This window comes from Pleurodeles waltl, chromosome 8 (assembly GCF_031143425.1).
Source record: "Pleurodeles waltl isolate 20211129_DDA chromosome 8, aPleWal1.hap1.20221129, whole genome shotgun sequence".
NCBI classification, from domain to species: domain Eukaryota; kingdom Metazoa; phylum Chordata; class Amphibia; order Caudata; family Salamandridae; genus Pleurodeles; species Pleurodeles waltl.
Window position 1 is genome coordinate 814,642,450 of NC_090447.1, and position 17,525 is coordinate 814,659,974.

Here is a 17,525-nt window from a genome sequence, read left to right on the forward strand (position 1 = left end):
GCATCCCCCAGCAGTCAAGAAAGCAAGAAGTCATGGATGCAGCCGGCACAGGAGTCGCAGTGAGGTCTACTCAGCACAACAGGAAAAGGAGTCCCACATCGCTGGAGCAGCAGGCAGGAGACCACGTGTTGCAGAGAAGAGTGCTGGAGGTCACGGCTACACGGAGCCTGACGATCCCTCAGAAGAAGAGCAAACAAGCCTTGGTAGCTGCAAGAGTCGCAGTGCACAGGGGTACTTTCCTGCAAGGAGAGGCAAAGACTCAACCTATAAAAGTTGGACAGCTGGTAGAGGGGACCTTGGGGACCACTGCAAGACCACCACAAGTCTTGCAGGATACATATAGAGTTGCAGGAGAGAGGACCCACGCAGCCAGTCTTCGTTGCAGTTGGTGCCTGCTGATGCAGGGGAGTGAATGCTTCACTTCAAGGGGGATTCCTTCTTGCTTCTTGGAGTAGACTGAAGACTTGCTGCCATCAGGGGATGCACATCCGGGGAAATGTTGCAGTTGCTGGAAGGGGCCGGAGAAACAATGTTGTAGAGCGCAGTCGTCTCTGGAGCTGCAGATTGTAGGTTCCTGTGAAGTTCACTTGGGGTTCCAGCGGCCAGAAGTCAAAGTAATTGTTGCAGAGGAGTCCTGCTGCAATCTTGCACGTCGAATCTGAAGACCCACCCAAGAGGGAGACCCTAAATAGCCTTGGAAGGGGGACTGGTCACCTAGCAAGATGACCACCTATCAGGAGGGGGCTGGGACGTCACTTGCCTGACCTGGCCACTCAGATGCTCCCAGAGGCCTCTCAAGATAGCAGAACCAAGTGGCCACCTAGAGGAGCTCTGGGCACCACCCCTTGTGTGGTGATGGATAAGGGAATGGTAACTCCCATTTCCACTGTCCAGTTTCGTGCCAGAGCAAGAACTGGCGGTCCCTGAACCGGTGCAGACTGGTTTATGGAAGGAGGGCACCAAATGTGGCCTTCAAAGGCATATCAGTGGCTTGGGGAGGCTACCCCTCCCAAGCCATGTAACACCAATTTCCAAAGGGAGAGGGCGTTGCCTCCCTCTCCCACAGGAAATCCTTTGTTCTGCCTCCCTGGGCTTGAGCTTGTCAAGCAGCAGGAGGGCAGACATCCATCTGTAGGATGGCAGCAGTGCCTGGGAAAACCCTGCAAACTGGTAGGAGCCATGCCTCTAAGGAGCCCCCAGACAGCATGGAATCATACAACCAATACTGGCAACAGTATTGGGGTATGATTCCGGCATGTTTGATACCAAACATGCCTAGGTTTGGAATTACCATTATGTAGCTGGACATAGGTAGTGACTTATGTCCATTACATGGCTACAATGGCTTCCCCGCACTCAAGTCCAAGAAAATGGAGCTAGAGTTTGTGGGGGCCCCTCTGCTCATGCAGGGGTGTCCTCAAACACGGGTACTTGCACCCTGCCATCTAGGCTAGGATGGCCTGCCATAGGAGTGACTTAGTGACCTGGTGCAGTGATCTGTTGTGAAAGGGTGCATGCACCCTTTCACACAGGCTGCAATGGCAAGCCTGCAGATACACTTTGCATGGGCTCCCATGGGTGGCACAATACATGCTGTAGCCCATGCCCTGGGTGCCTAGGTACCATATTCTAGGGACTCGTATGGGGGCACCAGTATGCCAATTGTGGGGTGTAAAAAGTTAGGGACAAGCAAATTCAGAGGAAGAGAGCACAATCACTGGGGTCCTAGTTAGCAGGATCCCAGTGAAAACAGTCAAAACACACTGACATCATGCAAAAAGTGGTGGTAACCATCCCAAAAAGAGGCTACTTTCCTACAGACATTCCAGACCAGCATCTTCTGCTTCGGTTTTCCTGAGGGAGAGAATGCATGAAGGGTGGCTGGAGGAGGCCCACAAGGGCTATCAGAAGCAGGTGGATGACATTTGGAGGAAGTACTCACACAGGATGCGTACTTGCTACCTGGGGTCTCGGATCTTGCTGTGGAACTTGTAGTCCCACAAGGACACTTATGAGTAGAGGAGGAGCTGTTTGTTGATTGCTGACGCCGCATACGCGCTATAACGTATGTCATACTTTCCCACAGGATACTTACTTGCTACCTGGGGCCTCAGATCTTGCTGAGGGACTCGTAGTGCCACAAGGACACTCACTGGGAGAGAAGGTGCTGTTGCTGATTGCCCGTGCTACATATGTGCTATAAAACATCTTGTAAATTCTCGCAGCGCGGGATGCTTACTTGCTACCTGGGGCCTCTGATCTTGCGGAGGGACTCGTAGTCCCACAAGGACACTCACCAGGAAAGGAGGAGTCGTTGCTGACTGCCCGAGCCACACGCACTATAAATCGCCCCGTAGTTTCCTGCCGGATGCCTATGTGCTACCTGGGGCCTCGGACCTTGTTGAGGGACTCTTAGTCCCAGAAGAACTCTCACGAGGAGAGGAGGAGCTGTTTCTGTTTGCCCACACCACACTTGCTCTATAAAACACCTCATAGTTTCCTGTGGTGCGTACCCAGACCAAGATCAGGCCCACCTTAGCCCGTCATAGCCCAGAGGAGCCTGGGATGGGCCACCCCCTTTGGCTTTAGCCTCCTTCAATGGATGCTGGTGAGTGATCACCATATCGGGGATAGTGTTTGCGCCCTCTAGGAATATAAGTGTAAAATGGGAAAGTGGAAATTGCAAGGGGATAGGAAAGTGGCCACCAGAAACACACGTACCGTTGATTCCTTTTTGATACAAGCTGTAGGTGTGCTGGATAAAGAAATATCCCTGGCCGCACAGCACCTATCTGTGGATCTGAGTGATCCTGTCCAGAGTCGAGGAGAGCTTACTAGCGACGCTGGGGGAACCGCTACGGAAGGGAATGAGGATTGGGATAGGGTTGTGCAGTGCAACTACTATGGTCATTGCTAGTGAGACGTATTTATCACCCCGTGTTAAACTGTTGACTACCCCTGATCCTCTGGTATCGAGTGATAGAGCTCCCCCCCAACAAGAAGACCAAAAAAACACAAGCAACCTTCTTTAATTAAGGCACCTAAAAGCAGTAGGGTGGGAAAGGCAATAGCTTCAGCTAACACAGACATCCCTACAACGAAGCATAGTGGAACTAGGCTGCTCAGGGCCGGGTCCGGTTCTGGTGGTGATGATACTATCTCCAATCCAAAATGGGACTTTGTTTTTACCAAATTTCAGGAGGCTGTGTCAACAAGCCTCTCCCGGAACCTGAAGCTTGGTAAACTGGAAGATGCCATGTTGGTACTTGTAGACACACATGCTAATGTGAGTAATCATCGGCCCCCAAAACAAGTATCGGTAGAGACTGCCACTGGGCCACAAGCTGTGGCTTCAAACTTTGTAGAGTCATTTAGCTCAGAACAGGAGGGACAAGCTCAGCCTGACCCTCGTAGCCCACCAATCCAACGGACCACCAGAGAAAGGTACAATGATCTGCCTACAATAAACCAACAGCTGGTTACTCTGGGGAAAGCCACAACCCAGCCTAGCAAAACATCAATATCAGCAGCATACCAGTGATCCTGCCCTTTGAAACACACATTAGAGCTTCCACTTGATTGTTGTCCATATGTGGCAATACTGACCAATGTTCCTCATCTGGATACCAACAAAGATGAAACAACATTCTGGCTGAAGAACAAAGTCTGACATTGGTTGTCTCAATATACAGGCTTTAGGGTGCATGAATATAAGGACATTCTTTTTGTGAGAAGGGTTGGGTGGATTGGGTCCTCAGTTAAAACCAGAAGTGGGGACTGTATCGTAATTAACTGCAGGCACCTGTGGCTCGCCGAGAGGCTGATTTATTGTGGTAATAGGTTGAACGGGATAGAGCTGGTACTGGTTTGAGTATTGTCCCATTAGTGTTTTTTCCACTCACTTAATGCCTTTGTGCCTGCCAATGAACGTAAGAAGAGGGTGTGATCCAGCAGTGTCTTCAACAGGTTTCATAGTCTCGGTCATCTGCAGAATCAAAATTGACGCTATGGGAGCCATTGCATACGATTCGAGTCAGCATACTGAGATGAATGATGGGATAAGTGGGATGAGTAGAAAAGGTGAGGCATATTATAGATTAGCTGAATGCGAACAAACACATCCCTCCCTGAGTTTGAAACACTTTGATTACTCTCCCAGTCCCCTTATTGATCATGGTTAGACACATCCTGATATCAGTAGCACTGACGAGTCACAGCCTCTATTACATGACAATGTCCTAGAAGCAGTTTCTAATGAACCGGAGGATGCTATCCTGCTAATGGCATGCGACGTGGAGGGACTAAAGGGGAAAATCACAGATTTGGAAACATATATTGATAAGCATGATATAATTGTTCTACAAGAAACTTGGGCCCTGGACAAGCAATGTAGACTGGGATATTCGAATTTTAGTATTGAGGCAATACCTGCTAAAGGAGGACACCCGTCTAGGGGGACTATTACTCTGAGTTAAGAATACACTAGATTTAGAGATTAAAATACAGGCTGTAAACAGTAAAGATAATTTGGGAATATCTTTGAGAGGCAGAAAGGGCCCTTGGGTGCACATCTATAACATCTACAATCGCACTGTAGAGAGTAATAGAGCATCTCTGACATTAGTGGCGCTGGTCCAACATTTGTGTAACAGAATGGAAAATGATCCTCACAGTAGTGGGTGATTTTAACATTGGCTTCGAACCACAAGAGGGCCTAGCAACTGTATACGGTATTGAGGACGAGGCTAGAGGAATGCTAGTGCCAGAGAGAGAACCTCTATCGTCCTAGCCTGCTGTAGCCATCTAGCTACAGTGACCTCACTTTTGCCTGTGGAACCGTGCCTAGTGGCTTTATGTTCTCTTAGACCTTGATCTTTGGCGTTTTGCTGAGAATTCTGAGATCATTAGGCAGACAGACAGTGATCATAACAGGCTGAAACTCACGACGAGGGGTATTTTGTTCGGGGAATTTAGTAGCTGGGGGAGACAAGTCAGAAACCTCTCTATCCTTAGGTAACAGGAGGTCGATTAAATGGGCAAAATTAAGTTTAAATAGGGGATCTTTAAATGGTGTTTCTACTGCCTTTAATATCTTCTTGACCTGGTCTAATAACAACACCCATGATAATCAACCATTAATGGTCCACCATGTAGCTTTATTTGCTTCCCAAAAACAGTACTGTAGAAAGGACTGTAAAGGCAAGATCTCCTCCTTGCACTCACCCAAGTGGTACAATAAGAAATGTGGAAAGGGACAACTTATTAAGACCATTAAGAGTGGGGTCCAAGAGCTAGGTTGGGCTGCTCAAGCCAAATACAAACAGTTCATATTTACACATAAACAGTGATTTGTGAATGATAAGAAAACAAGTTACTTACCTGTAACTGCGGTTATCCAGTAATGGTATCTTTCATAGATTCACATGCTTGAACCATTCCCTCTCGTCGAAGTGAGTTTCATTGTGCCTTAGGACAGCAGTATGCAAGAATCACCATAGGCTAAAATGACAGTCACCATCAATTAAATAGCCTATCGATGTCATTTTGGACTTGACCTAAGGCCAATCAGGCACCAGCACCTACTAGAATACTCCCAAGAGAGGCTCTTTCCATCAGATTTTCGAGCACAAGAGTGAAATATACTCTAAAATATAAGGTGAGCCTCAAAAGGGAGAAGGGAGGGTTGCATGTGAATCTATGAAAAATAGCAATACTGGACAACTGCACTTACAGGTAAGTAACTTGTTTTCTTATCCAGTATTGGATCTTTCATAGATTCACATGTTTTAATCAGAATAGCAAGCAGTACTTATATCAACTGCCATCCCGCCTTACAGGATGGGTGGCCAAGAGAAAAAAAAAAACACAGTCCACAATACTCAATACAAAATATATATTAGCTATGCATTAGCAGAATATAAAATATGCTGAAACTGATTATCAATATTTGTGAGATTGGAAACATACATGCGTGAGTACCTGGTTAAGCAACACAAGGAAACAAGCGTTAGACAGTATGACATTATTTTGCATTAAGAAAGAGGCTCAATTTAATGAAATAGATAGCGCAGCACATCCTGTCCTACGGCCGAATTGCTGCGCAGTGCTTACTCAAGACAGTAGTGCTGTGTAAATGAATGAGTAGTCTTCCATGTTGCATCTTGGCATATCTTATCCACAGAGTTACCTGCGAAAAGAGCAGCTGAGGTTGACACTGCTCTCGTGGAGTGTGCTTTAAGTGGTCTGGTCAGTGGTTTGCCAGCTTTAGAGTGGCAAAACTGAATGGTTGTTGAAATCCATTGCGCTATTGTCTTTGTTACTGCTATTCCCTCATGCCCTTGAATATAAGATACTAGCAGTTGATCCACTCTGCGAAACTATTTAGTGTGGTAAAGATAAATATTCAAACATAATTTGATGTCCAGTGTTGGAAGAGTTCTCTCAGCTGGTGTAGATGGATTCAGAAAAAATATTTGCAATATGATTGGTTTGTTAAAATGGAAATGCGAAGGAACCGTTGGGATTTATCTTGGATTTGCTCTGAGAAGGACAAAGTTACCTATGAAATGCAGGAAGGGTTCTTTATTAGTAAAGGCCTGTATGTCACTAACTCTCCTGGTAGAAGTGATAGAAAAAAGAGTTGAGACCTTCCATGTGAGAAATTTCAGGTCAGCTTTATGTGTCGATTCGAATTGGGATTTAATTGAGAAAGAACAATGTTGAGCTGCTACTCTGTAGGAGGTGGTTGCACAGAAGGAAAAGTGCGAGACAAAACTTTCATAAACTGCTTGATAAGTTTGGAGGAACAGAGTGAAAACACATTTGCGGAACGCCTACATTTTGAGATTGCAGCCAGATGAACTTTAACCGAGGCCTGGACGAGTCCGGATTTGGCGAGTGAGAGAAGATAAGGTATGATCTCTTCAAGAGAAGCCCCAATTAGGTGCAAGTTGTTTTGCTGGCACCAAACGCAGAATCTTCCTCCACTTCAGCCTGTAAGTCTTGTTCGTACTTTCGGCCCGTGCTCTGGACAGTGTCACCCTACATTCCTGATCAATATTCATATTCCGGAATTCATAGAACTCAGGAGCCATGCATGCAACAGAAGAGAGGGTAGTTCCGGGTGTAAGATCTGGCTTTGGTTCCTAGTCAGTAGTGTCTGCTTCTTGGGAAGTCAGATGAGTTTGGTCACAGACAAGTGAATCAGTTCTATGAACCAGTTCTGTCTGGGCTATCTGGGAGCTATTAGGATGAGCCAGCAATGCTCTGTTTTCATCTTCCAAAGAACCATGGGAAGGGAGGGAGGGGTAGAGGGATCATAAGCAAAGATCCCAGACCATCACATCCAAAGGGCATTCCCTTGTGATCCCTAGAGTGGGTATTGACTGGTGTAGAACTGGCATTTGGCATTCTTGTTTGTAGTGAAGAGTTCCAAATCCGGTTGGATCTATCGTGAGAAGATTTTGTCCACCGCCTGTTGATCCATCTCCCATTCATTGCAACTGTCCTCTGTCCTCCTGAGTGGGTCTGCAAGAGCATTGTTGACGTCAGACACGTGTTCTGCCCTCAGAGAAATCTTGTGTATTGCGAGCCAATCCCAGAGAGCTTGGGCTTCTTGTGAAAAGGACAGAGAATGTGTTCCTCCCAGTTTACTTATGTAATACCAGCTGGTCGTGTTGTCCGTACAGACCAGCACAGATGAGCCTGATATTCGTGGAAAACAGGCCTGGAGTGTGAGAAATATTGCTTTTAACTCTAAAAGATTGATATGCATCAGTTTCTGATAGTCTGAACATTTTCCCTGGATGCACATGCCTTGCACAAGAACGCTGTTTCCTTCTGTCGCATTGTTTGCTATAGGATGCTGCAGGTGGTTGACGGTAGGCCTGGTGATAAGGAAGCCTGTATCGCAATTGTGGTGGGTGGTGCCTCTGGTAACCACCTCTGAATAAAGAGAAACCTCTTTTATACTGAAAGTGCCAAGAGACCTGGCAGTGTCCATGTCCGTTTTGATTGCCAACAAACCATTGTCTAAACGCTTGCCAAACAAAATCTTGCCATCATAGGCCATGTCTAGGATCTGCGATTGGACCTCTGGTCAAAATAAAGCGGCCTTTGACCATCCTTGGCGGTGCAAAATCGCTGCCCCGGCTAATCGTCAGAAGCCTGCAGAGGCGATGTCTAAGGCACAGTCTACTATTTCTGCACAGATGCGTTCACCCTCTTGCAATATCTTTCTAGCCTCGGGTTGCTTATCCTCAGGGATGAGGTCGATAAAGCTACTCGCATCCAAACACATCTGGCAGTCATAGCACCTTAAAATTGCTAGGGTATATGCTGTAAGCATCTGCCTTCCTTATCTGGCAGAGCCAAAATAGAAATGGATGGACTCTTGAAGCGCTGCTGGGCAGCTTGGGACACAACAAAGTCTGGCTTCAGATGGCCGATTAAGCAAGCCGGAGGTAGATTTATATTTCTTATCCAGATGAGGTGGTAACGGTGGTACTGTAATTAATTATTTCTTTCCCATGCTCATTATATAATCAATAATGGGGGATTGCTCTCACAAACTTTCTGGCTTCCTCCTTGAAATCATGAAGGGGACAATCCGTGTGGGAGAAAGATGTTGACAGATGAAAACGTGTGGCAGCCCTGTCCATCAAATTGTGGAAACTACCTGATATCCTCAGGAGGAAAGTCTGATGGGTGAGGAGAGGGAGGTGTTGGCGTAGGGGCTAAATAGTCATCCCACTCGTCATGAGTATGTTGGGGAACAATGATTTCTCCCTCTTCTCTCTCCTCATCCAAGGAGGTATCATCCTCTCTGGGAGGTCAACTATAGTAGAAGCTGGTGTCAGCCTAGGCGTTGCCAGAGGTATGTTCTTTGATGTAACCAGAGAGGTAGTCTACAGTTGTAGGTCCGGAGTAGAATCTGGGAACTTACACCTTTAGTCCTGAAGCATAGCCTGAAGATCTTGAATTAGGAATGTAGGCAACTGCACCGTATTGCATTCTGGTTGAGAATATTGAAAAGGCTCAAGTGTTTGCCAGGGGTGTAATACGACCTATAATCCTGCTGCTCATATTTGTCATCGTCATCTTGATATTTGCAATGCAGATGTGATGGACTATGTGCGTCTCCAAAGGGTCACCCAACCTCAGACTCTTCCCAGTCCAACAGATGGCTGGGTAATAGTGATGAAATTTTGCTTGGGAACGTGTCGTCAGGATTCAAAGTTGTTTTTGTGACATTGGTAATTCTGATTGAAGTTTTGAGGATCAGAAGAAGCTGCAGCAGGGGCGGCAATAGTGTATTGTGGCATTGATGTTTCTCTTATGTGAGGTGTTGTCATAGACGGTGTCAATGGGGGCTTCGATGGCAGCTCAGATGTAGATGGTGGAGAAGACCCTGTCAACAGGTCTGAGGGTAGCTTAGTCGATGGAAGTTTCTTCTTAATTGGTGGCAATGTCAAGTCCACAGTGTCTGAAAGTGTTGTGCCACCTGTCGTTGAGAAAATTAGTGTCTGTATGACCGCTGTCAGCGACGTTAGTGACAACAATGACCTCATCTATGAGATGACAGCATCGTTGACGGTGGCGTCATCATCAACTGTAGCTTCAATTATGTTTTTCTTGGTGTTGACGGCTCAGAGGAAGGAGAACAATGACTAGTCTCCTTTTTCGTTAGCTATGGAGTGGATGGCTGCCAGGAGGCTGACCCTGCGGAGACCAGATGAATTTTCTCCTTTGAGGGGTCCTTATGATGAGCTTTAGCAGTCTTCCTCCTCTCCTCAGAACACCACAGATCAGATGATCTTGACCTTTTCTGGGATTTTGAAGCCGTGTCACTGGCCTCACCTAAAGTGCTGGACTTTGCCTGCAACCATAGGAGAAGCCTTCCTTCCTTGTCCCTCAGAGTTTGAGGAGAAGGTGCAACAGATCTTGCAGGCCATCACTAGATGTTTAGGGTACAGGCAGTAACAAGGCAGTCTCTGTGGGGATCATCTACATGCAGCTTTTTCTTCTCACACGATTTAAAGGGGTGATCAGGCCTTTTTTTGAAGAATCTGACATCTTTGCTGTGAAAAGTAACTTTCACACTAAAAACTGAGCAGATTTCAGGGAGACTCCCTTCACATGACGTGTGGTAGAAAATCTTAGGGAAAGAGCCTCTCTTGGGAGTATTCTAGAGGGTGCTAGTGCCCGATTGTCACAGATAAAGTTTGGTTCTTTTTTACAAAAGGACATGGGCTATTTAATTGATCGTGACTGCCATTATGGTCCATGGTTATTCTTGCAAACTGCTTTCCTAAGGTACCGTGGGACTCCCACTTTGACGACGGGGAAAGATTCAAGTCTGTGAATTGATGAAATATCCAATACTGGATAGCACTTGTTGAGGCTTCTCGCTGTAAAGACTAAGACTTTCTGGCATAATTTTGCTCATGGTAGGCCCTGAACTTATAGCCCCCTACAGCTAACAGTTCAACCTCATCAATGGGTAGAACACTTTTCAATGATTTATGCCCTACCCCCGTCAGGGTGTGAGAGGTTAGACCAGTAGCTCCTGAGCACTGTTACTGGGGCTAACTCACTCCATTTTTCACTTCAGGAAACTCTTCGAGCCATACAGGTTAGGCCCCCTGGTAAAGCCCTGGGGCCTGACGGAACCCCTCGGGATTTGTACTGATCAGAACCTATAGAAATCAGCTTACAAATGAAATAGTAGCAAGAGGGGTGATACCGGAAACATGGAAAAATGCAGAAATTATACTAGTCCATAAAAAGGGAGAAAGAAACTTCCCAAACAACTATTGCCAATTAATTTAATTGACCACCTCCAGAAGATCTTTTGCCATCAGGTATTAGAAAGGCTAAAAGGACTGGAGAGATAAAGCCTCAATTATCTTTCAGACGGGGTTCCAGTCAAGAGTGAGTACTATTGATCAAATCTTTCGGTTCACTCTTATTGTAGCAGAATATCCGAGGCAGACTAGGACCATCTTTAATTGGCCTTTGTGGACCTAAGGGTGGCCTCTGACTTAGTCCCTAGGAGTTTCTTGTGGTCCTCTTTGGCCAAGATGGGCATAGATCAAAATCGGTTGGATGTACTCATAAGATTCCATAATATACTACTGCCCAAGTTAGATGGGGGATGAGTGGAAATCTGACAGAACGAATCCTGGTGCAGCCAGGAGTGCGGCAATAGTGTGTCCTCGCCCCATCACTTTTACCCCCCCCATATATATAAATGACGTTAAAACACTGTGCGTGCATGAATCCCCAAAGCTAGCTAGCTCCCGTGTTGCTCTTTGCCAGTGATACCCTACTGCTGTCACGAACACCAAATGGATTTCAGAACCTTCTAAATAAATGTACTGAGTTCTGTGATGCTCGTGGCCTAGCGGTTAATGCCATTAAAACTAAAATCATGATCTTCAATTGGCACAGAGCATGTAGAGGGAATTTTATTATGAAAGGGGTGATTGCGTTGACTACCTAGGGATTAGAATCGACAAACGTAAAGCTTGGAATACTCATATTGAAAAAAGCAAATTGGTGTTGGTACACTCTACCCCTGCAATTGTTTAGAGAGTTGAGGCAACCACTCCGGAGAGATACAGGGCAAAGGCTGTGGCCGCAGGTCTTTATGGGGCAGCAGTATGAGGGGCATCAAATGGTAGAAGCTTGACCACTAGAGAAATAATTTTATAAGATCTCTTTTTTCCTTGCCCCATAGTACCCCTATCATACCCTTATTCTTTCACTTATGGCTCAAGAGGGTGGATAATCAGGCAATATTAAGACCGCTTTTATACTGGATCAGGCGCTGGATCTATAATCGAGATACATCATTATAGATTGGCTGCGGAAGAAGTCATGAGTTTGAGCAAAGCCCACTTATTTCCTTGGTTTAAGTTTGTTAAGTACCATCTCACCGACCTAGGTTTGGGAGATTACTGGACAAATCCTACCTCAATGAGCTATGATGCCAAGGGAAGTTTTACTACAGCTTTTTGGCAGAGGAATGTCTTTGAACATCCTCTCAAGGCCAAGTCATGAGTATAGTAGAGGACATTTTAGCCCGTAAAGAATTACCGTGAAAAGAACCTTATCTAGAGGACATCCAACCACCCATAGCTTGCACACTTTTTATCAAATTCAGGCTGGTAACCCTCCTAGTCAACAAATTAGTTTGCAAATGGAAATCCTATTTACCCATATCAGCGTTATGCCAGTTATGTAGTTATGCTAACGAGGATATAGAACATTTCTTATTTTTGTCCCAGGTACAAAAAGCAGCAACAAACTTGGTTCAAACCCTTGTGCAATAATATTGGGGTGACATTTTTTCAGGAGGCCCATTGAATATTTCACACAGATTTGGGGAAGGTCGCTGTCTTTGGTGTTAGTCTGCATCTCTATGCTGTATGGTTAATCAGGAAAAAGGCGGGAATGATGTTTTAAATCAAATTGTTATTTGCATCTCCTAAAACTGTTTTAACGTGATGTTTTAAAATCTTTCTTTTGGAAGATCTGATGATTATAATTTACAATGAATTGATGTTTTCATGCTTCTGTAGTCGTCTGACATAATGCTTTACATTAAGTGGAATTGTCATCCTAAGCTAGTTGTTTTTTTAACTGACATTTTAATTCCTGTGATTATTTTAAGTGTTTCCTGGGCAGTGCCCGAAATAAACTTCTTGAATGAATCAATACCTGTTGTGAAAATAAGTTTGCAGATACTGGCCAAGACTTTCTAAGGAAAAAAGGAAGTTGAGCTTCCTAAAAAGGAAGCTCCTTATTGTCTGCAATGTCAGCGCAAATCATGGCTGCTGGAAAAAATAATTTAGAAACAAATTCTAAAACTAAAACAACTGCATTAGTCTGGCAAAGCTGCAAGGGGAAAACTTCTGAATTATTCCACTGCCAACTTCATCCACTCCTGCCATGCAGCCACAAAGAGGAGATTAGTCTCTAACCATTCTCTTCCCCCACGCCCTCTAAGTTCAGGCATAAAACCTTGCTTCGAGCAGTATGTTCACATTCAGTCTGCACTAACGCTACTCCAAGCATAGAGCCACTGCAACAACAGCAAGGTGATGGATAGAATACTTGAGCTAATCTCACCTACTGGTTATATCTCAAGCATTATTCTAGCCCACTGTTTTTCACTCTTGACTAAAGGTCCATCTTATGCAAATCAGTACTGAGCCTGCTCCTTGTGAGACCTTCCACCCCAAATCGCCAGACAAGAGCCACTCCAGAAGGGAACACAAGCAACCCCAAAATCATTTTCGTGTATTCAGGCCTTGTAAGGAGAGTGCAGCTTGTATCCTGTAGCACAGTGAGCATGCAACCCATGTATGGGCATATCCATTACACGAAGGTCACCAGCTGCAACAAACAACAAGATGATGTGGTGGAATGCTTGAATTAATCTGAAACACTGGTGATCCCTTGGGCCACTTTACAGTCCATTGTTTTCATCCCACTATGTCACACAAGACAATCGCCTGCTTTAAGCATACCAGTACCGACCCTTCCCCTCAAGTTAGGGATCCTTGACAGCACCTCTTGCATGGAAATAGCTATCTTGCTAGCAAGGATGGGCTGCGAGAAAAGCCTTTTCATAAAAGTCTTGTGAATGTTACCTGAATTTTCAGTTCAACAATGACAAAGTGAAAAACTGTGTGTGTTATTTGCCACTTGAATTAGATATACCTAATGGTAGGGCTTGGTGAGAACTAGATTAAGGTCAGATATTTTTTAATATGTAAAAACAGATTCTTAGAAGGGTGTTCCTTTTTTCCCACATGCCTGCCTTTAAAGGAAGTTGGCATCTGGCAAACAAGGGATTGAAAAACACAGTAACTCCCATGGATGTAAGGTGTAATGTCTATCTTTTTTACGGTGAGTAGTGTACATTTTGCAATTACCCGTCCACAGGTGCCTTTCCTTTATGAAAAAAGGGGGAGTCTCTGCATTTCTAGGAACTCAGGCGTATGATTATTTTTGATAGTGCCTTTACAGATGTTGTTCCTAAGCCCCAAAAGATATATGGACATACACACAAACTCACTACCATAGAAATGTGTAGAATTTGGTTAATGACAAGAAAGGAAAATCTTCAATTAAGATGCATGGTCTTATAGCAATGCAGTCAACACTTTGTGTTTATCTTGCATGCATTTTCACATATGCTTGCATGTTTCGGCACATTTTCACTCATGTGAGTCTACGCTGCTGTAGCACTGATGTTTCATATGTCTTATAGGATACATTTGTTTGCTGCCATACTGAGATACAGTTGCTGGATTGATTAAAACAATGTAATTAACTAAGGTGAAATAATGTTTCCACTTCAGTCATTAATCAAATTCCCTGCAAAGGTAACCCATAAAAGGTTTAAGCCCGGAATATCTTGATAGAGATCTGGCAGATAGAGGGGTATCTACCTTTAGGGGCCTGAAGATGATGCCAGGTCCCTCTGAAGGAAATATCAAATGACAGGACCGCTGGCATTGGTAGTACCAAAGGAAAGTTTGATATCCTTAGTTGGCCTGAGTAGTATTGAAAATCACAGGTAAAATTTTACAAACCAAAAATTAAAACATGCAATGGAAACCAAAAACCATCTGCAAGCCTATAATGCATAAAGGCAACATATAAAAATCTTATGTTTCAAACCTTTAAGAAAGGATGATTTCCAACCAGATCACGGACGGACAGATAACATTCCCAATTCTGTATAACTATTACTTTTATTTTAGTACAACAAAATAAAATAAATCACAACTGAATGTGTATTACAGCTCTTTACAATGGAGGCTATTTTGGAATATCTTCATTATATTGCATTCTATTGTTTGCATCAAAAATATATTGCATGCACTATTTGGCCTTAACCTTTCCATGGTAGAGTATGTCAGAGTTCGGGACAGGAAATATATAATTTACCTTGACAATCTAGTAATGGAATTTAATATTTTTGTAAGTTGGTATGGTCAACCTCAACATAGTGACACACAACTAAATTTAAACTAAAATCTGAAAAATAGCAGTTTCACCGCTTTTAATAAACTTACCTCGGCACAGAGGTGAAAGTAGCAGAGAAGAATTGTTGCTTCAGAACAGGTAATAACCAAAATGATGAATACAAGAAACAGGAACCCAAACATGTAATACATTTGATGAGACCTAAAAAAAAGCAATTTCACAATTAAATCTGGGATAATACTTCTACATGTACAAGCCATTTATAAATATTTTTTAAGTGACTGTCTACATTTAGGGTTTCACAGGTTAGTGTTCCACGTATACGTCCTCAAAACGTCACGTTACTGTACACTAAATGACGTGTTCACAAACGTGGATCTATTATTGTGCATCCTCAGGGATGGCACTGCCACAGTGGGTGGGACATATCCTCAGTTAGCTAGCAAATGCGGAGTATAGAAAAATGGCTAGGGTATTTTAGGCACAATGCTAGGTAACCCATGATGAACTGCTAAAGAACTCCTGTAGGCGGAATTATTTACAGCAAGACCTCCGGCAAATACAAAGAATCTTTTGCCAAAGGACAACAGGCATTCACGAAGTGAAAGGTTGGACTTACGTAGAACGTAAAAAGTGCACAAGATACAAGGCACCATGCACAAAACTAGGAACTATAGATAATGATGCATACCTAAGACACACACATTCACACAACACTTGTATCGGCTGCAACTGACAAAGAAAACAGAGGCATACACAACTCTTGCACAATGGCCTGCATAGCTATGAAATGTCCCAAATATAATTTGTGACACCATCAGCTAGTTGATTCGGTTGGCACAAATGTCATATCTAGCTGAAGGTGTCGTAGATAACATGGCCCATTTGGCAACTATGTACATAAAAAATAAAAATATGGTCAGTTTGATTTAAATTAGAGGCTATTGGCTAGCCTTTATATGGTGATTTCACTTGTTTTTATGATGCTGATTTCACAGGAATAAATGTGTTTTGACAAGCAATTCAGAGGAAAGTTTAAATTCTTTTTTTTAAGCGAGTGGTTTGTTAACATTTCACAGCAGAGGACAGGACGAATAATTATCTGTAATGGATCGTGGGGAATTCGCGTTCCCACGCAGGTGTTTAAGAGCATGGTTAGTGAAACAAACAGACTCCTAAGCTTCAAAACCTTGCTTGTCTAGACAGATTTTCTTGGTAACACAGACACCAATTAAGCAATCCGGTACGTTGTTTTAACAAGATTGAACTCTATCCCCAATACATGACGCATGCCTTCCTACCTTTCCCAGTTATTCAGAAAGCCTTTAATTTCCCAGAGCACATCCTGGTGACTGTTATTTTGGCTCCAAATATTTTGTCATAAATGGATATTGCAAACACCATTCATTAAGACAAAACCCTAAAAGAAGACCTCATCAAGCCCAAACAAGCAATGCCCGCAAGTAGTCCAAAAGCAGGGAGACCCACAAGACCCAAAACATGCATTCCTCAAGACTGGCAGAACCGGTAGGACCATAAGCTGAGGTGCGGGGGAACACAGATCAGCAAACAATAAAGGTCAGGTCTGAAAAACAATGATGCGGGCCAAACAAACAAAGTCCATAGGTCTCACCGTTGGGACCTGTTGGCTTTGCCAATGGTTTAACAATGCTGCAGAGCAACACTGATGCTGTGCAGCATGGCAGAAAAGCTGCTCAAGTGTGTGTGTCAAGCATGCATCTACAAAATGCTAAAAGTATTTTTTTCCTTTTTGTTTACCTATCCGAGTTGGAGAATCAACATGAAAAGGGGCGTCACTGAAATCATGAAGGGCGAGAGTGGAGACGCAACAGAAAGGCAGGGGAAGAAAATGAGGCCTGGGTTGGGGGAAGCAACTCGTCGGGCACAGGGAGGAAAGCAAACATATATAGGAGAGTGGAGTGGGGGAAACAAAAGTACAAGAGTGCAAATGTGGAATTGGGAAGGAGAAACACACAGTTTGAGAGAGCAACAAGGGGAGAAGCACACAAGGGCAAACGTATCACTGAGGTGGGACAGGGAGGAGCACAGGGGCAGAGAAAGAGCAACACAAGTGCAGTGGTGGGTGGGAGGGAGACAGCTGGTAAACACACTCTTGTGGAATTCTTAACTAAAAAGAAAAAAGTAGTGCCTGAAAAGTGAGAAGAGGAAGGACACAAGCTGTTTTTAGGACCTACTCGACCCTTCTGGCGAGTTAACAATGAACAGGTGTTGTGTTCAGTCAGAAAGTGAAAGAGGCCTTTAAATGTTATTCTTGCCACATTTGCACTGTGTTCAGAGACAGAGGTGAAACCAGTTTGTCTTACAATTAATTTTCCTTCTGACTGCAGAGTTCCAGGATTTTGTCAGTTTTTTCCTAACACATAAGATTTAAATAGCTAAGTCAACTGTACAACCATTTCAAAATATATTTCAGTAGTTGTGAAAGCCCATTGTTTGTACTTTTGTGTGACATAAAAATGTACTTTAATAGGATGGCAACA

The 17,525-nt window shown here is 44.1% G+C and overlaps 1 protein-coding gene across 1 annotated transcript in view; it reads right to left on the bottom strand.

Moving 5' to 3' along the window:
- TM9SF2 (transmembrane 9 superfamily member 2) overlaps window positions 1-17,525 on the bottom strand; it is a 313,007-nt gene that overhangs the window by 45,327 nt on the left and 250,155 nt on the right. The window contains exon 15 of the mRNA XM_069205078.1: window positions 15,093-15,204. Within this exon, the coding sequence (XP_069061179.1) occupies window positions 15,093-15,204 (112 nt within the window). The remainder of the gene's footprint in view (window positions 1-15,092; window positions 15,205-17,525) is intronic.